At 37.2% G+C, this 26713-nt stretch overlaps 1 protein-coding gene across 2 annotated transcripts; it reads right to left on the bottom strand.

Moving 5' to 3' along the window:
- Nucleotides 1-164: 164 nt before the first annotated feature.
- On the bottom strand, nt 165-24245 carry CEP83 (centrosomal protein 83). Of its 2 annotated transcripts, none has more exons than XM_053977490.1 (16): nt 24212-24245; nt 18235-18488; nt 17720-17870; nt 16429-16521; nt 16034-16165; nt 13363-13614; nt 11923-12054; nt 9811-9925; nt 8207-8351; nt 7926-8075; nt 7209-7284; nt 5943-6100; nt 3096-3225; nt 1995-2098; nt 1165-1345; nt 165-468 (listed from the first exon to the last, which is right to left on the bottom strand). In XM_053977490.1, the coding sequence occupies exons 2-16, from the start codon at nt 18381-18383 to the stop codon at nt 286-288; spliced, it is 2151 nt and encodes a 716-aa protein (XP_053833465.1). In that variant the 5' UTR covers nt 18384-18488; nt 24212-24245; the 3' UTR covers nt 165-285. The 2 variants fall into 2 exon arrangements, with proteins under 2 accessions (XP_053833465.1, XP_053833466.1); XM_053977491.1 differs by lacking the exon at nt 24212-24245 and adding an exon at nt 23748-24057.
- Between the last annotated feature and the right edge of the window lie 2468 nt (nt 24246-26713).

Raw genomic sequence — 26713 nt, forward strand, 5'->3', positions numbered from 1 at the left:
ACTGCTGCTATGCTAAATATCACTGCACTGGTAACACAAATTCAGGGTGCAGCCCTGTCATGAATGGCAATCCTGCATATTCTTTTTATGATTCCCAGTGAGAAAACTCCTTAGTCCTGCTGGTCCTTAGACCCAGCAGTAAAACAAGCTGATCCACAAAGGGGTAACTATGCAGAATATATCTTATGCTATTCAGGCACATACAACCACGTTTTTGGCAAAATATGAAAAGCACATACAAAAGATAAATTATTGAAAGCTAACAGCATTGAGAGTATGCAGATTTTATTTGGAGTCCTCACTTTGTGCTTCATCTTCTCCAGTGAACTTATTTCTTGCCAAGTCCCTGCATCCCACCATTAGCCGCTCTCTAGATGGTCCAAGATCTTCCAGCTGTTTTCTTTGTCTGGTTTCAAGTTCTTCCAATCGCTTGCCAAGCAGGGCAAGCTCTCTTTGATGCTGCTCCTCCTTGAAATTTAAAGGAAAAAAAATGTTGCTCTATTACATTTTACACAATTAGAAAGAACCAAAATGAGCAATACATTCATTCATTTATTCTCCTTAAAGAAAAGTTTTTATTTTCCTTAAAGAAAAGTCCAAAACACCCTTATTTGTTAAATTTTACTCATCAGTGTTTCATGGCTATTGTTCTGACAATTTTGATGAACAGCATTAGGAAGAAATACATTTGCAGATATTGTCCTCTCAGATGAAGGTGCACACAAACCTGAAGTCTCAGTAACCACAAATCTGTAAAGTCAACCTGGTCAACCTCAGCGAGAGATATTTTCACCCTCAGCAGCTCAGCCTAAGATGCTTTTAACCACACAAGAAATCAAGAGCAGCAATACTGAAATGAAACCATGGTGTGAGAACAACACTACCGTTTCTTGCTCAGAAGGAGCCATTTGAAGCCTCTGAGGGGAAGGACAAAGTATAGAGAACTGGCTTAAAACTACCCAGTTGTTACATTCTGTAACATATCCTTTGTCTTTCAAGTACTCCTTCTTATTGCAAGGAAGGGAACATCTCTAGCTAACTCAAAATTTCTTACTTGTGTTCAAAGATGAAATACGCCTTCCTTAAGACTAAGGTCAGTAAAAAAGAAGTCTTTCAATACTCTCTTTTGCTGTATTATTTTCACAACTTGTAATATATCCCCACCTGAAGAAAGGAGAAGGATGTTGCAGGCCCAGGAGGCAAGGCAGATGATGGCGTTACACTGACTGGATTGAGTGACGGTATGTCAGGATTCAGAATTATACTCCGGAATTCATTGTGCCGACGTTGCAAGTCCTTTAGCCTCTTCTGGAGGCGAGCATATTCTTCAGAGGAAACATTCTGTCTAGGAAATAAATTTCTTATTGCTCAAGATCTTTGTTGTCCCAACACAGCAGCACAGCTCTCCAAGAGTGCTCTGCTGTTGAACACCCCCACTTTCTACCTATCTTTACACAGAAGAACTGGAAGGTAGATCTGTGTACATTCTTTTGCCTACATGTCTGTCTAAATGTCCCTCTACATATTTAGCTATCTGCTCTACTATAGATTAGAGTTTACATAAAATAAGTTTTAAATACCATTCACAGTAGTGAGTCAGACAAGCCACATTCAATTAGTTATTCAAATCAAGCCCTCCATAGGGACTGAACGAAGAAAGATAAAACAGGACTTCATCTTTCAAAGATGATGCCATGTCTGTTTCTCTTGCAATTCTGAATCTTGTTCACTTACTTCTTTTAAAGGGATTCGTGCAACTGTGCCTATCATGTATTTTTTCTCTTTTTCTTCTTGAAGAGACAGCCCTGCAGTTGTCTCATAAGCTCTCAGCTGCCCATCCTGAACAGAACCTATTCAAAGAATTCTAGTGCTAAAGGCCATTAGACTCTGGTTACTAATCTAAGTAACATGTATCTTCAAAAATACTTCATATTTTTAAGTCATACTTTGAGCATATGTAATTTTTCAAGCTAAGAAAAAGCAAAGTTTATTACCTATTTAACACTTGATTTTCTTTTTCTAGTTCTTCCATCTTGGCTTCCAAAAGTTCTATTTTCTCATGCATCCTCCTTTGTTTATTGTCATTGAGAGTCTTTCTCTGTCAAACAGATGTTTCAAACAGCTAAGCAATACCTTAATAGATTAGATCCTGTAAAAATTAAATCTAAACTGTATGTGGTTTCAAGCTGTGACACTTTGTAGGATTTTCCTTCCTTAAGAAGAGAATGTGTTGTTTGAAGGCGCTTAGATTGCCATGATGGGAAACAGAAGAGGTGGAAAATGGGAATGAAAGAGGCACAGCTGCCAGTCACTTGGTCAGTGACCAGCTGTACTAATAAACATTAACAGTATCTGAGAATCACAACAGTCATCCTTTAAATGACTACATATAAATGAGTATAAGCAAAACCAAAAAAGTATGCTTCCTTTTTTTTTTTTTTTGTTTTTTTTCTTTGGTTTTTTTTGGGTTTTTATTTTTCTTTTTTTTTTCTTTTTTTTTTTTTTGTTTTTTTTTGTTTTTTTTTTGTTTTTTTTGTTTTTTTGTTTTTTTTTTTTTTTTTTGTTTTGTTTTTGTTGGTTTTGTTTGTTTGGTTTTTCTCATATTGATCTTAACTTTTCATGACCTTAAAAGGTACTGGTAGGTTTCATAACCCATGTTCAGTGAATAACACTGCTAATTAATATTGAGGTTTAACAAACAACCTGCCTTTCCTTCCAAACTATTTCATAAAAAGTAAGCTTAGGGGAAGAAATAAAATTTTAATATTCCATCAAGGGAAAGTAGAACATCATTTGTCCAGTATCTAGTATCATCATCCCTCATCAAGGTGTTCACCTCTTAATGATCAATGCACACGTGTGTACAAGAAAGCCTCACAAAATCTTTGATGGCGTAATAACAAAGTTGCTGGCTGTAATATTCTTTTCTGTGTCATTCAAGCTATTTCTATGCTAATCTTGAAGAACACAATATATTTAGTTATTATATACAGTAGACGGCCAATAAACTCTTAACATTGAAACATTTCTAGCTGGCCAACATAAAGTTGAACTTTACACAGGCTGGCTTATTCAAAAAGGAAGAGACAACATGCCTTTTTCTGAGCAACAGCAGCTCGACTTAGCTTGTTCTTCATTTGCTTGTATTTCTCTTCATACTCTGTGATGTGCTGAGTAAGCATATGTTTCTCCTGCAGCCATTCCATATGCTGGTATTCTGAAGTCCTTTGGAAAAATCAGGTTAAAAAAGTAAGAGGTTATACAAACAAAGCAGCACATTCAGTTAATACCTTAAGGTTCTTGAAACAGATGCATCTTTTCACAACTCCTACTTTCATATACTTCAAGGATCTGACATAAATTTGATTATATTAACAATCTAATTGTGACTACAACATTTGAACCTGAGCATTATCCTAGGATTTCTTCAACCATCAAATTTTGAAAACTGATTCTAAGAAGCTAATTGTTGGTGCCTTGTTGGATTGGCATGCTGCCAAACCACCCAGAGAAAATTCCTCAATTTAGGTCAAACCATCACAGTGGAACACAAGAGCAGATGCCTATTCCAAACGTCAGTTGTCAGAAGAGTTGACAACTACGTTCTCTGTTTAGGAGAGCAGGGTGCTGCCCTATGGGGTCTACTAAATCTTTGTAACAGACTTCCTTAGGACATGCTCCCAACCAGAACAAACACCAGCTCAACAGGAAGCTCCTACTAATATGGTTTCTAGACAACATTCCAGATGAACACACATCAAAGGCATATGCTATCTTCTTAGACTTTTGCATGGTTACAACACACTAAAATTAGGCTGTGTTCTCTAGCAGTGTATAGGAAAGGAGCTGTTTCTCCATGCTGCCTTGTTTGTTTGGGCTACCTGTATTGTGAGTCAAAGCAGACAAGAACTAATGGCATATTTAATTACATTACTGTTAAAAGTTAAAATCAAATTGTGAGATTCTATGTAGCAGATTTTAAGAGGATCAAGGCTTGATATTAGTGCATCTACCACTACTCCAGTCCTGGGCAGATGCAGTTTCCCTACAGGGACTCTGAATGCATCTCCATAAATTTCTCACCAAACCACCTCTCCCTTCCTCACAGTAGAAGTATTGGGCATCATCCACTCTCACTTTGGGAAACAGAGTCCTGGCCCCTGTGTCATCTGTCATGGCTCTTTTAGTTGACACAGCATGGCTTGTACCTCACTCTTGACTGTAAATAACTACTAGTACCCAGGAACCAAAGCACTTTGGACGAGCACTGCTTAGCAGTAAAAGGATTTCAGCTGAGGCCATGGTTAAAAAATGCTTGAGTTGGGTGTGAGGGTTTCTTTAGGTGTTTTTTATTGTTGTTGTTTGGTTGGTTTAAATGCCACTAACATTGTTCCCAAAATGCTAAACAAGTCCCTGTTTGAGCTCATCTCTGATCTGCATCAGTCTCATAGTTTGCCTTTAGCTTTTTTTTCTCCTTTCACATTTTCATTTCCAAGCTTTAAGATTGACACAGCCAGACATGCAGCTGATTTGCCTACTTCTGCTCAATGCTCAACTGGCACTACTTTATTTATCTGAAACTTTTTATCTTATTTTCTCAACTTTTGGTCCCTATTTCACTTCCTCTTGCTTTGGTGCAACTTAACTCTTTGGTGTTCAAGCTCATAAGAATTTACTGAATGGAGGAAGGATGTTCTATCACTCACAGATTCATAAAAACAATGGAAGCATGACCCAAGGCTCCCAGGGTAGCAATGGCACAGACCTGCAGGACTTACATGCAGGCTACAAAGCTGCTTCACTTCTGCAGTACCAGCCTTAGTGCAGCTCTCAGTACCTAATACTTGTTCAGTGATCTCTAAGGACTGCCTTCCCAGGAAAACCTAGTCCTGACTGTTTTGTGATTCATAAATATGTAAATGAAAATGACAGTCTCATTCAAGTAACAGCAACGCTCTCACTCAACATGTGAGTACACCTCCCTAAAGCAAACATCCAAAGTATTTAATGTGCTAGTGACATACTCTGCAGTCCAAATCCAATAATATCTTCAAATACTAAATTTAAAAGCACTACTTAAACTAATGACAACATAGCAATTGCAGTACCAATTAGTAGCAAGAGAGATGTTAAAACAAAAAGAACTTACGTTATACCCTTTGGAAGTTTTATATTTAATCTGGGATACTGACTTTAAAGCACCCATCACACAATAATACAGTACTGGTTAGACAAATATTTGGTTACTAAAATGGGAAATTCTGTAAAGCCATTTCAGACTGACAAATTAATCTTTAAATTCCAGGAAAATTAATTTCTATATGGAAAGTTAATTTCTATATGGAACCTGAATAAAATTTGGCTTCCTTCATCATTTATTGTCATTCTTTGATGGTATGCGGTCAAGCTTGTCCGAAAAAGGAAAGTGATGAATTTTAATTTTGATGAGAGGAACTAGAAGATATTCTATAAGCTTTTTCTTTCCTCATATCAGCTAAAAGTAGCTAGTGGGAAAGAGAAAGAAGTATTCACACAGTGGGACCGTGGAACCTTATCATGCGTAATACAATGCTTGACTGCTCTCTTCACACATATAGCTTAAACACTCTTAAAAGAACTGTCTGATCCTTTTATACCTATAGAAGTTTGACACTCACTTCAGTATAAGTAGAATTTCATTTTATGCAAGCAGTGTATCTCAATAATCAATAATTAATTTAAACAGATACAAATGGAAACAAACTCCTGTTTTTAAAGCGGACATGAGGAAAGCTTTTATACATACTATGCCACAGAATGTACAGCCATTTTTTACAACTGTCCAATATTTCCTGTTCATTTTAACTTTTGGACTTTATTCAGAATCTACAATCCACAGTGAAGTAATCCACATGAGAAGAACACAAGCAGCATGAAGAGTAAAGCCAAAAGAAAAAAATTACTTCTCTGTTTCCAGTTGAGCTTTCTCTGCTTGAGCCCTTGCATGTTGACATTCTTGTTTCAATCTCTCTATTATTTCCTTCATCTTCTGATTAGATTCTAGCAAATCCTTTTCTGATTGAGAAAGTGAGGCAAGCTGGAGTTGGATATCATTTATTTGCTACCAAAACAAAAAATATTTTTTCAATTTCAGAAGGTATGCAAATAATGAACAATTGATTTTGAGATACTGAGACAATGCAAAATGGAGACGCCAACTAGCTTTAGCTTTTCATTAGTCTGTTTTACTTGTTTGTTTTCTCTATACTCAACAATTTCTTCAGAAGCTTTACAGTAAATCACTATGTGACAAAGGGTTTCTATTGTAGTTAAAACAAGAAAGATAGGCAGGACTCTTCTGCCACTGAAGTGTCCCCCAGAACTTCAGAAATCCAACACTTTAGCCCCAGGGCTGAACTCGAGGACCATGGAATATGTAGTGGCAGAGCTGTGGAGCTATCCAGGCTCTTCTGTCTCATAACACACTGAGTGTTACAGCCAACAGTGACTGTACTGATGAATTCACAAAAGAAGGAAGCACTGCAAAGTCCAACCTCTGCAGCCAGCATATACAAATGATCATTTCCCTTTCCTTTTCCTCCCCCCACATGGACACTTAAGATCCCTCAATTTCTGATTTCATGAGGAAAAAAATAATTGTCTCAAGTGCACACAGCTTGCAGAGTCCTTTAATGCACAGCCATTGTTATTACCTACTAAACAACATCACAGGCAAGCAGGAGTTAAAAAAAATAGGTTTGATTTTCAACAGTGCCATCAATTGACTCTGAAATAGAAATATACCTCTTTACACTAGTTTGTTCATTTATGAAACATCTGTTAAACACTTGAAGAACCTCAGATGAGAGATGCAGTGTAAATGCAAAGCATTACCTAGAAACAATTTATAAGTCTCCATGGCAACTGAATCTCCAGTTAAATAGTGCATAACCATATTCAACATACCAGTCTATGAACATTCAGCTTTGAAATCCCTGTTACTGACAAAACACATGAAGCAAAAAACTGTAATCCATTTATAGAGGTCCAGGAAAGCACAACTGATTTCTGAACACTTCTCCTTTAAATATCTGAAGTACATATTTCATCCCTCAAGGGAAAAAAAAAAAAAGCCTTAAAAATTCAATCTAATCTTCAAATACAGGGCATGGTAACTACAGTAAAGAATGCATTTCACTATAAAACATTACAATGCACTAAAACCTTACCTGTTTCAGATTAGCATTTTCACATTTCTTTTCTTCCAGCTCCTCTGTCTGCATAGCTTGCTGTTGAATTTTTAATCTAAAATTGTGTAAGACATCCTTATTTTTATCTAATCAAAATACAGATGCCATAAATTAGGACAAATCAGCCTGACAAATAAATAGCATTATTTGAAAGGCTGATACACATTTAACTACAAAAGTATTAAAAATATATTTCTATTCATTCTTAGAATTCACATGAATAAGACTTTGGGAATATGATTCATTTTATCATGCTGACCTTAAACTACAGTAAGCCAAGTAAACTCCCAACCATAATAACCAACTCAGAGATATCATATTAGGGTCTCAGCTTGCCAATTGCTGCTATGGTGCCATTGGATTGAGAAATGGTTTACTCTAACACTGGGGCTATGCCAGCAGCCAGCACTTAACTAGTTTTAACAAAGGTGTATTGCCAAATCATTACTTCAAAATGGCCATTGAAAATAACACTTAAAGGTTTGGACGAAAAGTATTATCTTTTCAAACAGTTAATTTTTAATTCTGCACTCTTTTTTACATAGTGCAAAAGATAATTTTGTTCAATCTACACTAATGAACATTTCATAATGAAGATTTCTGTATCTATGAATAATAAGTTTTTCTACTGTCTACTGTAAAGGCATTAAGGGGGGAAAATGAGAAATTTGTGCTAAGATTAGAAAAGTCAACTACCGCAAACGCTGAAGTTCCTTTTTGCTAGATTCTTCTGCCATCTGCACAGCACGTAGTTTCTCTTCATACTGATCCTTTTCAGATTGTCTCCAAGAATCTTGTTCCAGTTTCATCTTCTCTAGATCAGCTAATCTGTTCTCGAGTTCTAACCTAAAACATTATTGAACATGCACACAAGAATCACTACAAACTGCCAGAAGTGTTGAGTTAAGACTGATATTTTTAAAAGTCTCACAAAACAGTCCTCTTTTAGAAACGGAGGAGGAAATCAGTAGACATACTTTTCATTCTGTAAGGCTGCAATATTGTCAAAAACTTCCTCTTTGGCAGCTTGCACTTTACGAATTAGCTCCCGATCCTTTTCTACTAAAAGCACTTTATGGCGTTCAACAGCTGCAGTAAGAATTTCCTTGTCGGACAGCAATCCTGCATTATACATTAAAAAAAGTTAAACATATTATTGATAAGAATCTGCTAGGATCCTACATTCAAATAACTATAAATTCACAAAAGGAAATTAAAAATCTCAATTCAAATGATAGAATGAATGGGGGAAGGGGAAAAAACCAAAACACAAGAAAACAAGAAGAGACCTTTCTTAATATAACAGTTATATTTCCAAAACTTTTGAAAAGTAACCATTACACTGGAATAACGGTCTACAAGAGTTTCTTACTTTAATAAACAAAAGTAATTAAACAGTTGATATTATTACAGAGTTAAACTCCAGAGCAATTTATACAAAACACTTGTGTCTGGATTTAAAATTTTTAAAAAGTGTTCCATAACAGCTATGCAAAGGTCAAGCAACAAAATTTTCATTTTCTGGAAAAGTTTACAGTAAACAGAAACTGGTTGTCAGTGAAACTAGTAACTGGGCTACAACAAATCACACATTTTAATCTACCTATATTACCAAATGAGGCATTTCTAAAACTATGACTTTATAGGCAGGGACAAATTATACAAACTAAAATCTTGTAACTGACACCCATATTCACTGGCAAATAAGCCAACATGCTCTAACAGTGACTCCTGGTTCTTCAGCTAATTCAGCGATGCAAATGGAATTCCACAGTAAGTTCAGGTTAACTTAAATCTTGTCTGTATTCAGTTTCATATTTCATAGGGTCCAACGTTTCTAGTTTGCAATACACCGTAAGTATATTGTCAATACAGAAAACAACACTTTTTCATTGTTCTTAGCGGACTTTAATATTAAAGCAAGTGAACAGAAACAATTATTTCAGGAAGACAAAGGTAATATTTTGGGGCTATGGCCAATTAGTGAGGACAGTTTAAAACTGTGTAATTGTACAGTTGTGTGATTTAAACACAACTAGTACTAGAAAGTTTTGGCCTTTTCACTCTAGAAAGCTATTTCAACTTGCCTACACACTCAGCTGCATCAGGTATCTTACAGCAATGCCTGTTTCCTTCAAAGCATGAGCTAGGTATTGTATTTTGTTTCATGCGGCAGCCTTATGGAATTGCTATCAATTCCACAGACACAGAATCAAAAAAACCCCAACCGCTGAAGCTCTGTGGCACGATACAGTTTCAAGCAGAGTATGAAAGACTCGAGAACTTAGCAATAATAGAAAAAATAACCATATGAAGTACATAATTTGAAACAGATTATGCTCAAGTTGTGTCACAAATGCATTAATTTACATCAATGAAAAACTGCTCTCAATTGTTCTTAGCCTAGTAGAGCAAGTGAAACAACACAATTATTTCAAATACCAAATGAATTGTCAGATCTATTACCTAGACCAGAAGTAGAAGCTGAAGACTGCTGGGGAGCGTTCAGAGAAAAAAATAGTTGTATTATTCTAACTGAAGTAACCAGATGAAATAATTACAAAATAATTTCATACTTTACCATCCATTTCACTTTGAATCTTGTTTCTTTCTCTTTCTACTTCACTCTTTGTTCTTGCTGCCTCCAATTTGACATTTGTTACTTCCAACTTATGTGAATGTTTAAGTTCTTTTACCTATGAATTAGAAAAACCAACATCAAATCAAATTAACTATAATAAAATTATATATATATTTACTTCACTTCTGACTAAAGATACCTCAGAATCAAGCTAAAATAAAATTAAATTTAATCTCCACAAGTAAATCAAAACAGTGATATCCAAAGTCAGAATATCAACTCCTTCCCCGAGTAATAGTCCCCCTGGTGTGCTACATTACTTACTCAAAATCCAGGTCTTCATAGTTTTAAAGTGTATTTTAAATCAAATACTGCTCTACAGACACATCAAATAGCCTCACAAAAGTAGGAGCTTTAAGAACATCAAATCAAAGAAAATTACTGCTTGCATGGAAACTTTCTATAGTTTAGGCATTTGAACGCAGTAATTACACGGTCAATGCAAATTAAATATCTGGAGGAAAGCACTTATAATGAAAATCCATTCACAATGACAAATGTAATTACAACCTGCTAGCATATACAAGTGGCAAAAGGCTAAGAATGACACACTAGCTTATTAAGTAACTACACGGAAGATTTAGTTGCTTATATATCAAGTTGATAACATTTCAGGGCAACTTGAAAAGATTTAAGGTGGGTTTTTTAAGGCAGAAAATCCAGAAGACAAACATGCACCTGTGCTCAGGAATAGGTTTGAGTGGGAGCGGAAGCAGGTGGTATAGTAAAGGCTATATAGTAAAGGCTAGTATAGTAAAGCTTCTATTTTCCTCCCTTTGAGAAACATCACTGCAACATTTTATTTTGTCCTGCTTCTGGAGGGGAGCAGAGAAGACCAATTGATACAAAAAATAAAGACTGTAACAATCTTTGATATAGTCTGGGAAATGACTGAAACATGTTTACCAGAAGTTTTCCCCTCCTATTTAGCATTCATGGGGGCCAAGTATGGCATTTTACATAAAGAGGCTTTAAATAGCTATACCTTATTCCTATGGAAAATTAGAATTTTTTTTATGAATGACCAAAATTAAATACTTAGCACTCATAAATATGCACTGTAAAAAGATCTCAAAAAAATAAAAGGAAAAGTGTACAAACATAGAACAAAATTCTAAGATCTGGTGCCAATCCAACAAAGTTAATCAAATATATGTTAAGACAATGGTCAACTTAAAATGCTGTGATGCAATTCTGTACTGAAATGTTTCTGTACAAGCTATGCTGGCATTAATCCAAGAAAAAGGCTTTGCTAACTTGATTACCCTGCTTTTAATATAACCTGAATCTCCACAAGTAACTCCAATGCAGCTTGCTTCCTGTAGCTAACACAGCCCATTCACAGGATAGTTTTTAAGACCTCCAGCAGCCGTGGCTCCATTAGGAAAAAAAGAAAGAAGGGAAAAAAGAAAGAAGGGAAAAAAGAAAGAAGGGAAAAAAGAAAGAAGGGAAAAAAGAAAGAAGGGAAAAAAGAAAGAAGGGAAAAAAGAAATTTAAATTTAAAAAATTAAAAAAAAGAAAAAAAGAAAAGAAAAAATAAAAAAAAAGAAAAGAAAAGAAAGAAAAGAAAAAAAGAAAAGAAAAAAAAGAAAAAAGAAAAGAAAAAAGAAAAGAAAAAAGAAAAGAAAAAAAGAAAAAAGGAAAGAAAAAAGAAAAGAAAAAAAAGAAAAAAGAAAAGAAAAAAGAAAAGAAAAAAAGAAAAGAAAAGAAAAAAATTAAGAAAGATCAGTTTAAAGCTCTAAAGGTTGACTGTTTTCATGAACATTAAAAACATGAATATGAAGATACTTCACAAGTCTTGTTCTGTTCAGGAAAAAGATCTAGAAGATGGAATAATAAGAACATAACCTCACTCTTTAGAGATACTTTTAGGTATGACATTCCTCCTGTAAAGTCACATATTCTTTGTCTTTCAACTGGAACTAAGGGAAAAATTCCATACCTATTCTAAGTCACAGCAGAAGACATTGTTACTTTATTCTTAGTCTAAAATATAAGCAGAAAAAAATAACAGGATGTGAAAAACGTTTAAGATACCATAAAAGTACTTACTTGAGCAGTTAAGGAATTGACTTCTCGTTCAGATTTGTGAAGTTTGCTAGTTAAGAGCATGTTTTGCTCATGACTCGTCAGCAGTTCCTTTTCAATGCGATCAACCTGTTGTTCAGCAGACTTCTTTTCTGCCTTGAATGAAGGAAGTATTTTTTAAGATTTTTGGAGCTGGGTTGCCTCTTGTTACTTATTTGAAATATTTGATTGATCTGGGCTTTCAGATATTACTTTCTTGTTAATAATAATAACATAATAATATATAATATGATCTATAAATATTCATCTTTGCTCAACCATATATTCCAATATAACAATTGCCTTGAATTTTACTAAAAAGTCACAACTATTTTTACTAACAGAATATTACTACACACTACTATTACTTTTTATTACTACTACTACTATTTTTACTACACAGAATCACTCCCATTTTCAATCCCCCTTGAAAAGGAGTGGTGGTAATCTGACTTGGTTATGAGGCTGCAGGTGTGCTTACCAGTAAATTACTGGGCTATAAACAGTGTAACTACATATGGTGTTATATGCTGGCCTATGCAGTCATACTGACAGAAGAATTAACATCCTGGAGAGGAAATAAAATGCAATTACTGCATTACAGACTCCGATCTTTACAAGTACATGACCCTGATCTTTACTGAATATCAAAAAGGTAATCTAATACATGATTTCCTTTTTCTAAACACTTCTGTTTTCAGCAGGGCTCTCTTTAAAGCTGTCTAAGAAGATTACAGCACTTTTAAAGTTGAGATCAGTGCATTTTGTAACTGAAGTATACAGCACTGATAATAGTAAAAAAGAAAATGAACCAGTTGCATGCTGCAACTGTGTGAAGAATCTAGATGAAAAGGCTTGTTACCTAGAGAGGTAGCAAGGACTGACAGAAGGTCTGAGGATGACAGATGAGGAATACAGTGGAAAAGTGCAACAGCCCAGAAATACCAAGGAGAACAACAGGGAGAGCAACAGCTGAGTACTAAGCAGCTGCAGTAATGTGTTGGAGAAAGAAGAGGCATTGGTAAGCAAAAAAGATGACAGATGAGGAAAGGATTAAAGAGAGGAGCATCGTGTGACATTTTTGAAAAGAATAAAGAATTACTGCAGCAGATTATTAACATATTGGTTTCTAAGTCCAGCTAAATGGCAAGTGCTGACATGACCTTACTGACTACAAATACGGATCTAACTCGCTTGTTTAGAAAGGAGATCATTCAGCAGAATTTCTCAGTTGAGAGACTGTCCAAAGTTGAACTGGCAGTGTATGACTCCCAGTCAACTACAATTTGATTTTAAATCTGAAATGTAGAAATTCAAATTGTGGAGTCAATGGCAAAATTATCAGTGATTTCAGTGACAGTTCTGTCAGGCCAAGTTTTATTCTTACTACACTCTACAAGGAGGGGAAACAAAAGAAAATCTTACCTCTAGAGATCGCATCATGGTCTGCATCTCAGCTAACTGTCGTGCTTGTACTCTTTGAACATTTTCTGCTTGCACAACACAGTTGTGTCTTTCTGCTCTTAGTTCTTCTACTTCTGCTTCTAAGGCTTTTAATTTCTGACACAGTTGTGCCTTTTCTCTAGAAAGTGCCTCCACACGTTTACTGTCCCTTGTGGGATCAATGCTAAGGAGCTGATTATGGAGTTCTTCCTTATCTTTATCCAGTCTTGCAATCTGATAGTTGTTAATCAGAAAAATAAAAAGTTCTTACATTGGTTAGGTGTCAGGCAGCAACAATTACAGTAGTTAACAATTCAGAAAAGAGCAGCAGTGGACATTTAAACATTCATTTGTTTAGAGTAGGAAATTCAAAGCAAGACCATCTGAATGTCTGTAATTAGTGTGGACTTTTTGAGACAGAGTGCAACACTGACTGATGTCTTTATTTGCAAACTGGATGATAGCATGGAGTCACTTTCAGCAAGCTTGAGTGTGACACCAAACTGGGGGAAAATGGTCAATCTGTTGGAAGGCAGAACTGAAGAATCTGGACAGATCCTGAAGAATCTGGACAAGCTGAAGGAATGGACAGAACTGGATCCTCTTCAACAAGAAGAGCAAGACATGCATCTGAGATGGAGTAATCCAATGCAACAGTACAGGCCCGTAGCAATTGCCTAGGAAGTATCTCCATGGAAAAGGATCTGGGGATCCTAGTGGACAACAAGCTAAACATTAGTCAGCAAAGCACCCAATCCAATCCTGGCAGATTGGCAGAAGGATAACTAGCAGATCCAGAGAAGTGATCCTTTGTCCCCCTTCCAGTACTGGCAAAGTTGCATGGGGAGTTTGTGTCAGGTCCAGATGGCCACTAAGGTGTTCAGAGGGTTGGGGAATATGACATATAGGGACAAGCTGAGAGAAGTAAGCCTCAGCTCAGAGAAGAGAAGATGCACAGTGATGGGAAGAGAGCAACAGGCACAATTTGGAACATGTGAAGTTCCAATTATGTATTACGAAAAAAGTTTACCATGAAGATGGTTAAATACTGAAAGAGTCTGCCCAGAAAAATTATGGAATCCCAATCCTTGCAGATGTTCAAGACTTGGCTGGACATGGACCTGAGCAACCTGATCTCATTACACTTCAATATTTTAAACAAGATTTTGGACTATAAAGAGTCTCTTCCAACTTATGATTCCACTATTTTATAATTACAACAGAACTCAAACCTGCTAAAAACTCCAGAGAGCCAACATGACTGGGCCCTGACAGACAATAAACCAAAAAAGAAACAAACAAAAACCCAAACCAAAACCCAAACCAATAACAACAATGAAAACCCCAGCTCTCTCTTACAAAGTAGTACAAAAGGTACAAGCCAATCTGGAGACTGTAATTAACAAACACATAAATTCATAGATTGTTACATTTCAAAATAAGTTACGTGGACTGAATATAACAGCGGGAGCAAAAGAGTGAGAAAGAAAGGTACATAAGAATTCTCTCCATATTTGGAGACTAGTCCAAACTCTGATCTGCAGCAGTCCTTTTAAAAGTTTCACCAGCGTTCTCTACGAATAAACCTGATTTCTGCAGCAAAAGCCCTCCAAAATGCCTTTTATGGGGAGATTCAATTGCATGATATGCCCAAGCCATCATTTAAGAATTAGGATGTTTTTACAGCCTCCTTATGCAAAATGACATGGAATGTTAAAAAGCCTTTGAGAGAAACCAGATCACACTGTGCCCTGGGCTCAAGGTATTTGTATTCTGTGTAAGTGTGCTAATTAGCTGCAGGACTAGCAAAAACTCAACAAGCCCATGAGAGAGGCAGGCTGTAAAGCAGCATGTGGGTTTAGCTCCAGGAAGAACAACTGTTCTGTTTTTAATGCACTGCATTTGCAAACTTGGATTGATTTTGCAAGTGATGATTGCTTTGATTTGTGTCTGATGTTTGGAGTAATACATTCAAATCTGGCATCTTAGAATATATGCTTCCAGACAAACACTTAAATGGATATGCAAATGACATCTGCAACTCATTTACAATGATGTATATATTTAAAACCTAAATCAGCTGGCAATTTATTTAGCTACATACACTTTCAAAAGTCCAAAGAAATGAACGAATGGTTTCTTCAGGAGCTAATACAAATGAAATAAAGTTACCAAAGTTTTCAGTATCTTTTTGATTATCACTACCTTGATCCAAACTAAGATCATGACAAGTACATGGCTAAATGTACACTTATCTGCTATTAACAATATCTCTTCCTTGATAAATTGCCACATAAGTAATTTAAAGATTAAACTTACATTGGTTACTCAGATAATTTATTAATTTCAAATTAGCATCATGTCACAAATCACAAATGTGATTAAAAACAGCATTAAGCAAACATACTGGCAGTCATTTACCAGAAAGTAAGTTATTCTTACTTTTAATAGCACAAATAATATTGCAACCCATCACTGAACAAATCTACAGAGGCAGCCTTAGGCTAAGTCACAGAAGTGCTTTGAGAATTAAGAGAATAGAAACAAACATGAAATGGAGTCAAACTGACAACCCTTCAAGTACCAACAGTTCCACAGTGTTCAAGCAGCTTTGTCAGAGATACTGTCTAAGCTACTATAATAGTCTACGTACCTCAGCCTCATATTTTATTTTCTTCTCTTCTAAAATATGTGCATGTTCTTCCTTTTGATGCTCAAATTCTGATTTCAGAAAGGTATGGTCGTAACGAAGTTTGTTATATAGTGTTCTGTATTTTTCTACTTCCTAAGTTAGACCAAAAAAAAAAAAAAAGTTTTCAAATGTACTTCCTTTAAATGTCCATGCAATGTTCCTATTGTTTCACAAGTTGTCTCTGATGAACTGAATGTCACCTCTTCCATGATTTCAATCTTCCCTGCCTGGGACAACATTACCAGAGAAATAATGCCATACTTTGCTCCCCTTTCAGTTTTAATTTCTTAAGGTTTTAGGAAGAACTATAAAGTAGTGATCACTACCCTAAATAAAATAAAATTTCAATGACTTACATTTTCTAGCTTCTGATAACGCTCTCTCATAGGAGACTCCAATTCCTCATACATTTTTGCTTTTAACCGTTCTAATTTCTGAGGAGTTAGCACCTTGAAACAGAAAAGTATCACAAGTGATTAGTCATATTCAGTTATTTACACTGTGATAGGTCACATAGCCAGGAAAAAAGTATTTAAAATACGATTTTTGGAATTCTACTTAATTCTCTATATTTTTCTAAAGAAATTTCAATAGTAGCTACAGAAGCTAAAAAGTATTAGTGAACTAAAAATATTCTGAGAAGATAGCAGAAGCATTTGGAATGTCAGCACTTAGCAATAGAAGCAACACAAATTGCAGGCTGAATTGCCAAGAGATTTATCTCCTTTGTGGGGGATGGGGGAAGGAAAAGCAGTCTCACATAAAAGATAAAGAATTAGTGTCTAACAGTAAGTGAACCAACCCAAAAAGATATAAATGAGCAACACCAAATAATTATTTGCAAAACATATTAGTGTGTGTTTTCCAATGGGTACTTGGGTACTGGTTCGAATGAAAAACACTATCAGGAAAGATTCCTTGCCTTAAGCTCCATTCTGTATGGTATTTTGATAAAATTTCTTGGTATGGTTCACCAAGAAACAGAGTTTAAAACAAAAAAAAATCATCCACAACTGTGACAGTCTTATTTATTCTACTTTTCTTTCACTTATCTGTACTCTGAAGTCCCTAGAAACTAGTTCTAGATATGGTGCTGAGGCGCATCTCCTCCTTTCAGAGTCTGGGATCGTTTCGTTAGTGATTATATTTGTTTCCTAAGAACATGTCCTGCATTACTTTAAGGAAACAATCAGTTGCATAGAGTGTCACCCAAGTTATCTTAAATGTTGAGGAGTTTTTTTGTTTGATTTTGGTTTGGGATTTTTTAAGAAAAAGAAAGAAGAAAGCTGTCATCACAAAGAGAAACAAATATCTATTTTTCTAATCACTTTATCCTAACAGGTTTAGGCACCTAAGTTACCCTCCAAGACAGATGATTCTCCCCTTAACAGCAGAGCAAGCACAGACAGAGACTGAGAGTCTTACACAGCACCTAACAACAGGATTTGGGTGATTCAGTTAAACAAGCAAACAGTAATTTCAACCCATAGTCACTCTAGAAAAGAGCCATTACTTGGATTGGGTGAATTTCAAGACATCTGAAATACATCCAAGCTGGGTATATGCATGCTGCATTAACAGAAAAATCTACATGGCCCTACTACAGGATAAAAACACATACCAAATCCTTCCAGTAAATTATCTCACCTGCTGCTTCACTTGTTCCAGCTCTTGTGTTTTAGCCAGCAACTGCTCTTGGAAGTCAGCAAGAAGCTGCTGAAATTTGTCATGTACAGCCTGTTTTTCAACTAACAACCGTTTCAATTCATCTTGTGATTTGGTATAATCCTCTTGTAATCTGAAAGATCAAATACATATTTACTTTATATTCACCTTTTAAAATTAGACCTTAAAGTTCAAAAGACTCACACACAGAAGCAAACATACAGACACCAAATAAGAACTAAGCTATTCATACCCTCTTTCTGTAATATACAGAAAAGTTATCCCACACTTATAAACATAAAAAGTGTTGCAGAAGCATCATCTGCAATGTCTTAAGGTACTTTGAATTGTTTCTTTTCTTATATGAACAACATTCAAATCTGTCCTTACACACAGAAATAGCTAACACACATATCACACATACAAATAAATCCCTTCCAACATCTAGCTTTACCTTTTAACAACTCAAAGAAAGAAATTTGTTTAAATTGATGTACCTTAGGTGTTCTGCCCTTAAAGTTTGGTAATTTGCTTTGTGGTGCTCACTTCGCATTTTTTCATCCATCAAAAGTTTTAGTATTTCTTGTGAATTAGCTGCTTCACCACTTTCACCCACAAGAGGAAGGAGGTTGCCCAAACCATCCATTGTATGAGGACTATTCGTGATGAGTATGGAGAAGACAAGATTAATGTATAACTAATCTACAAGACCATTCACTCGTTCTGCTGACATCTCAGAAGATCAAGACACCTGAACAAATACAAGGACATGTAATTAGCATTCAAGTACATTCACAGCTCAAAGGTTTCACACACTGCTTTTGCTTTAAGTACAGAAGAATCCTCGTTCTGCTGCAACACAGATTAGAAACCTTTACTGAAAGTGCAACTCTTCTCTGCTCATGCAGCCTGCCCTGAGAAGTAATAGTGCTTCCAGGGGCATAGAATACACTTAAACATGAAGGTCATTTGTGTCAATACAAAATAAGAACAACCACTACTATCTGAAAGATTACATGATGTGTTATTTTTACTTATGCTATACACTGAGATTCCAACTATGATGCCCTAATCATGCCTTTTTAATCAGAGTTCAGGCAGAGGTCACACACAGCAGACACACAGCTTTTCTTACTACTTATTAAAAAGTCTGTTACACTGTCGTAACATCTTGTATTAATCAACACACCAGTATTTCAGCTGGAAGAAAAACAGATAATTCTCTATTGAATTTCTATCAATTCTCTCTGGAGAAGAGTTAAGGTATCAGGGACAGCCTGGAAGACATCTGTCCACAGTTCAGTTCTGAAATATGTCACTTCCTTATTTTCAAAGCTTATCTTGTGGTTTCTTGTGACCTTTCCTGAAAGACACTTACAAAATGTGATAGTATCAGATTGGTGTGAGGAAAGATGCAAATCAAGAGTTCCTAAGAAATAAGGAAGTATTCTAATATGCCTCATTGGTGCTTTTTGATATTTGAAGCAATAGGTATTAATCTGATCATTATTGACACTTCTACAGGATCTGGGGGAGGGAGGACTGTAACTGAATTTTAGGGAAGTTACAAAGCTTTAAAAACAACTACTCTGCCATTTTAGCTTTTTGCATAGCTGGACTGATGCCTAAGAAGTCCATGTCTGCTGTGTGCAAAGTGTACCTTTGTACAAAGTAAAACTCAAACAGAAACAATGATAAATCTCTACCATCACTACAAACACCTCACCTTCTTTACATGCACAGTTGCATGTACATTTTCTACCACTGCACTCTTTCATGGATGTATCTTAAACACAATTTGATTTTATAAACTCCTGAGCTATAAGCAAGATGAAAATCTGTCTTCCATACTGGGAAAAAACCACCCATTCCACAAAGACATGATAATGTCAACAAAAGGTAAATGTATGACTTTCTTTCCCATTTTTCCTTCCTCCATTGCTAAAACAAGAAAAGGTCAGAAAAATCTACCACTTATAACATCAGTCTAGGCAAAGCAACAACAGCAAGTTGGTATTTTATTTTACCCAAATTTGCTGAAAGAATGAAGAGGAAGAAATCAGAATAAAGAACATTATCCTCTGTGACTGTCATAAATGCACAACCAATTTCAAACATCAATGACATAGGTTTTGAAGACCCTTCTAATCAATACAATCTCTTTTTCATCCCTGAATTTTGTTGGCTGTTGAGAAACAAAGGACAACAGCAATTTTCAAGCTCAATATAAAGACATTTTCAATTGTTAAACCAACAGCTGGATGAGGAAAACAGATCAGTGATGCTAAAGACAATAAATCATGTGAGAAGAGAGAAAGGTCTGGTACACAGAGAAAATTCAAGGCAGCATGTCCCAAAAAATTTCTAAGCATATCAACAGGGTTAACACATCACTATTAAAAACAAACAAAACCCCCACACAAACAATAAGAACAAACCAAAACAACAAAATATCCCAACATCCAGGCAATAGCACTTTGCTTTCATATGCTATAGATACTAAATGTAACTATCAAACTGTAAGCCAAAGCTCAGAATTAGGAACACAGCATTTAAAGTCGGGTCTGAATCGTGCTGCTTACTTGAATAAGAAGTATTTTTGAAGTGGCGTAATGGAGATAAAGTCAAAGGCACTGAGAAAACACTCTGTTTTCTGAGACAACATCAGCCAAGATAAGCTGGAACACAGCTTTTTGTACTCTCTATTCCAAGCTGCTGCAGGTGAGAAGTATATTTTCTCCTCACAGCTTTCGTTACTATCAAAAAGTGCACAAATTACAAAGCAAAACACACACCTGGCCATGTATTCATATGCATGAAGATTTCATGAAAAAGATAAAAGGAGAAGAGAGAGGGAGATAATTGCAGCTGACAAAACAATGCTCCAGACTGCAAAAACCTGTTGTATTTAAGGAAACAAAACTCTTTTGGCTTGCAGGGACATCTAGCGGCAAATGTAATGATCTGCACTCCTGGTGACAACTGTGAAACAGACACTAGAGATTTCATTACCTCATGAGAGCTCTTTCCTCGAAAACACAAAGAGCAATTTGTAGTATTTAATCTATTCACATGCAAAAAAGTTTTTTGTTGTTTTGGGGTTCTTTCTCAGAAGTTATCACAAAATATTTTCTGGCAGTACACTGCCAATAGTCAACAACATTTAGGAATGTTAATACTTTAAGTGTATTACCAACCAGAATCTCTTCTGTGCTAACGGCTGACAGTAGTTGCTCACAGTCAGTGAACAGGCCTTAAATAATCTTCAAAATTACACAAAGACTACACCCATAATTTTTGAGAAATACTTTAGAAGAACACTAGGTTCTTCCTCTCTTGGAGATGTGTTCAAGGAGTGGAGAAGCGTTCAAGGAGTGGAGAAGCATAAAACATACTTTAAAGAAACTAAACCCACCATCATATCTAAACTTAATTCTGCACCTACTTACTTGCCAAATTTTATCAAGCTACCAAACTGCAAACTTGTATCAGTCACCCCAATGGTTTCATACTATGAAACCATAACATCATTTTCCACAGGTATAAGTGGCATTGGTGCACTGTCCCGAAACCTAGGAAATGCACACTCTATGTGTAAAATGGTAATACTTACTGTAGTGAAGTAAATCAGTTAATTTCCAAGAATCACCTTTGTTTTGTCTTTCTTCTCCAATTTTTTCTCCTCCTCAAGAGAGAAACACTGCTGAATGACCTACTATACATCTCTCCTCTTTATAGCTGCACATCATGAAAGGGCTTTTCTTTTGCAAGATTTTTCAGCTCTATTATTTTAACTTTTTCTTTGCTACAAGCTCTTAAAAGTGAAAATATTTGCATTTAGAGAAAAATATGATATATCAATATGATTTTATTCTTTCTTTGAATTTTATGGCATTTTGTTTACAACAGCAAGGCTTCCTTCTTGTTCACCTGGCATAACCAAATGACATGACTGCACCATGTATTGGTAATTCCCCTGAGTGCCATACATAAGTCACTCATGGCTCTCTTTTCCATGCCACACTTAAAACACTTCTATTTATCCTGTTTGAACGCAGTTTTAAACAGCTAGAGATGATACAATGAATATAATTTTGCAACTAACTAAAAACCTGATCGTATTTAGCCTTGTGCCAGGTTTTGCTCAAGCAGTAAAATTCTCAGTAAAATCTGTGACAGTCAAAGAGCTTCTTCACACAATTCATGGTCTAATTCCTCTGCCTGCTTCTGTCACAACTCCAGACCTCTTTATTTACTCTTTCTTTTTTTCTAATCCAATTAGCCAAGATCTTCTGAAACAATGAACTATTTGCCTGAAAGAGTGAAAAACTCAAGGAAAGCACAGCCTCATTAAAGCAACTCTTCAAACACCACCCCTTCTCATGCCTGCTCAAGAGTCTCCAGTAAGACCAGATAATGATCCAATGCAAAAGTGTAATCCAACACAAGAGCTCACTGTCCCTAGTTTCTTTGTCCCCATTCCTGTGTTTGTCATTCATCAGACCCCTTCATGGACTGTTTTAACTCAAGAAGCCAACACACTCAAACAAGCAGAAAACACTCAATAGTTTTTCTGTGAGGTCAGTGAGTCACACGAGCTCATGGAAAAATCCAGCAAGCGACATCATCAGTGAAAGTGGGCAGCTGGTACGGACTAGGGGAAAGGAACAAAGAGCCAAGTAAACAGACAAGAGGAGGAGCAAGCCTTTCTCCTTTCAGGAGCAGAGAGCTGGCACAGCACAGAGCTCAGATGTGCACAAAATCACAGCCTTGGACTAGATACCAAGATTTTACACAGTTACAATGCAGTGAAACAAACCCTATCTTAAACAACTATGCAACACACTCATGACAGATCAGACTTCCAACAAACATCAAGTGTGTAATAAAAAACCCCAAACCTCCTTCTATATAATTTGAGAAATGTGACAGCACGCTGCATTTTACTTTAACAGTCCAGATTCTACTGATCTGTCATCAGCAACTTGCAACAGTCAAAGCAATCACCTTAAAAAAAAAATCTAGGGAGGCAAAACCAAAGAGAAACAGGAAATCCTTTGTTATAGAGAGTTCCATAACCTGGACACTGCTCAGATGTTACTGCAGAGAATCCACTGAAAATAAACATTAAACTCTTTTGTGCACCTAAGTGCAGAAATACTGGAGAATATCTGTATGACAGCTGCCTTACAGAAGACCTCAATCTCATGCAAGCTACTATCCACTCCCTCCACAACACTGTTCAAGGTCAAAGTTTCAACAATTAACCACATACTATTGCAGTGTCCATCCCTACACACGGCACAAACCTTTCCGTTTCTGTCTTATACTACAGATCCAGTTATTTATTAGGTGAAAAACAACAAACAAGGTTCTCTTTTAACTCAGGGCTAAAATTTGTGCTTTAGCCACATACACCACCAAGTTAAACTGACAGTAGTTACTGATCAAATTGAATTTTGAATGGGAGCTACACCTGGTAAATTGAGCTATACTCAAGAGCAGCCAGTCTCCACACACCATGTATGTTTCCCACTGTTTTTTCATGGTAAGAGACCTTCAAACACACATTAACTTTCACTCACTAAAATCTCATTCAAAGTTCTACTCGGGCATACAAATGTCTGTTTTTTGCAAATACAGCTATAGTCCACAAACAAAACCCTTCTGAAAAATCACTTCCCTTTCATGTTGACTCAAAAATAGAGATGTTCAGGGAGGGCATAGGTTTCACACTGGCATACGTATCCCACACCTCCTGTGGGCAGAAACATGATCATCATAAAATGATTTTATATACACTCTACAGCACATGAACAAAGATCGACTGAGAGGGCAAGTGAGCCGCTTAAGTCACTGCGACCTTTTTGCTGGGGTTTTTTTGGGTTTTATTTTTTTTGGTTTTTGTTTTGTTTTTTTTTACTTATAGACGTAGGAGCTCGGTCAGAGGATTAACACTAACACGGCTGACACACATCCAGAAGCGCAGAAAAATAATAATTTTCCTCACAGCGAACGTGGCTGAGGATCGCTGGTGGAAAGCAAAGCAGACAAGCGTAAACACTTGAAAGCCTGCAGCGAGCGGCTGCTCCTGCCCCTCAACTGTGCCAGGCGATGGCGAACGCGGCAGGCCGCAGAGGCCGCAGCCGGCTGTTGGCGGAGCTGGAGCAGCGGGCACAGAGCAGCGCTGGGCTCCCCCAGCTGTCCCGGCTCCGCGGTCAGCAACGGCCCGGGCCGGGGGAGCGCGGGGAGCCGGGCAGGGGCCAGGGGGGCCTCCCCGCCCGTCCGCCGAGAGGCGCGGCCCCACGCACGCAGAAGGGCCGCGGTCAGTCCAGCCCCCATCAGAGCCCGGCTCCCCCCTTACAGCCCGGTCCTCCGCACACCCCGGCTCCCCCTCGCACAGCGGAATGCCCCCACAGCCCCGCCAGGCGCGGCTGCCGCCGGCCCGAGCGATTTAAAAATGGCGCCTCTCACCTCCCGCCGGCCGCGCCGCCCGCCGGGGCCCGCGGCGCGCGGGGCACGCTGGGAGCGTTGCCGGGAGACGGGCGGGCTCCGTCATGGCGGGGGCAGCCCTCAGGTGCGGCCCGGGGCGCTGCTCTCGCACGGAGATCGGCTGCTACGAGCGGCTGAAATGCTGTAAGCACCATCTTCTCGTAAACATCCTCATTTTCCTTCTAAAATCTCTTTGAATGAAGCAAGAGATTGAACGTCCTGATCGGTATTGGCATTCCTCTAATAAAGCTAGCAGCGCTTTAGCAAGGATTAAAATTGTTTTCAGTTAGTATATTAGAAGGTGGGTATTGGTGATGACACACACACATACCCGAAGAAAAAGTGACAAAAAAAGCCCCCAAGGCAAATGTCACATTTGCTAGCAGCGGGAGATTGCGGCTGCAGTCACTGCCAGAGGTGGCTGCAGATAATCAAGTGTCTGAATCCGTGGTTTGCACAGCTCCGTGGCGAGAGCTCAGCTTCTCTGTCAGCCTGGCTCTGCAGACCATGCCGCTGTGCGGGTTTGCATGGATGTTGCACTTTTTGCAATGTTAGAAGTGAAATATCAACGGTATTCCATCATACCAATGTACACCTGTAGAGAAATCAACGACACCACAAGACTCTGTAATGAAATAAAAATTATTTTTTATTCAAAACAAATTTTGATGAAAAAGATGAACATTAAAAGCCATAGATCTAAACAGTTTTACACTGCAAAGAAATCTTTCTAGAAAGTGTTATGAAGTTGCACTCTCATTTTCTGTATCCAATTTGCTCTTCTTTTTTTTTTTTTTATTTCACTGTCAGCTCTACAAATATTAACTAAGACCAAACAGAAGCCTTTCTCCCTTTTACAGCTGCATTAACAGGAATGGTAGAATGGCACAGATTCTTTGGTTCTATTAGTGTCTGTTCATAGCAGGATTATATAGCTATAATCTATTGGAAAACAATTCATTTACATGAGAAACATGACACCAAGCATCTAGATCACTCAGTGTGAACTCTGCGGGGGACACAGCAAAAAAGCTACAAAATCTAAAATTATTTAGGTAACTAAAATCAACAGACAGGGTTGGGTGTCTCTTGCCACCTAATTTAGGGAGTAATTATTGTGTATTTCCAATGTGTAATCTTTTTCTAAGAGGATAACTCAAGATGGTGGAAATTGTGGCACTTTATTTTTGCCTCCACGTTTTTCACATGGATCAGAGAAGGGTTCTTGTTTCCTTCAGAGACGCACTGAGTCAGATAATTCCAGTTACTCACTGATGGCCAGTGGTTCTGAAGTGTGGGTGGCAATGGGGCTCTCCTTCCTCACAGTGACCATCCTGCCTCTGCTGGCTTTCAAAGGAGAGCTGCTCTAGTGACTCAGATGGGAATCTTGCAGAGAACCAGGAAAGAGAGAAAAAGCAAGAATCAAGATGGAGTTCAGGGGCACAAGGAGGAAATGGCTGAAGGAATGAGGAATAGAAATCAGAGCTTATGGAAGTGGGGCTAATATACACAGCAAAAAGAGAAGAGAGGGTCAATCAAGAGAGGGATCTGGACAGCAAGAGGCAGAAACAGCTAGAAAATTAAAACTTTAAATCTTATTAGACAAATATAGGGGGGAAATGTGGGAGAAGTAAATATGAAGCCATCCTGTTGGGGAGAGAGGGGAACCACATATTGAAGTTGGTTTGTTTGATTTGTCTTCTAACTCAGTACATAAAGGAAACATGTATAACACCTTTATATAAAGAAAAGGATTATTTCAACAGTGGCAAACTCCCCTTTTTGAAACATCTCCCACAACACAGGCAGGATTTTGTTGTTTTTTTTTTTTTTGTCAAAATAGAAATTCATGCAGCTACAGGTCTCACTAGTTTATTTTCAAAAAAAGTCTCTTTAAGGGACACTTGAAGTTCACTGTGGCTCAAATAAAAGTAAAGAGATTTCATTTAGAGATCTTACAGTTTTTGATCAACAGTATTAGAGATTGTTTGTGACTCTTTAACTGTCATATTATATTAGTTCTGGGTGGATCAACATTTCACATAACAGAAAGGTTCATCCTCACATAAAGAAAGCAATGTATAAAGAGCTGTAAAATATGTAGAGAAGCCCAGGAAATTATTTCAATGCATTTTGCAGATACAGTCTTTGGAGGAATATACTGAGTAAATATGGTCAGAAAAAGTCTTGCGTTTGAAAGCTCATTTAGACTTCTTTGCTGCCTTAGTTGAGCAAGCTGAATATAGTTATTAGATTAGATAAATCCTCAAGATCCTGTAGCCCAGTGGCATAGCTGTAGAGAAGGTTTTGTTGCTATGTACACATGCTGCTGGTCATACCTGTAGTCTAATCCATGCTTAGTCTATGCCACCTTGACCTGAATCCAGCCTGGCAGGAGAGAGGCCAAGTGGGAATTAGTGTTGGGAGTACAAGCTCTGTCCAGCATCTGAGTCAGCAGATCCTGAAAGCATCCAAATAGTTTCA

Source organism: Vidua macroura, chromosome 5, assembly GCF_024509145.1.
Source record: "Vidua macroura isolate BioBank_ID:100142 chromosome 5, ASM2450914v1, whole genome shotgun sequence".
NCBI classification, from domain to species: Eukaryota; Metazoa; Chordata; class Aves; order Passeriformes; family Viduidae; genus Vidua; species Vidua macroura.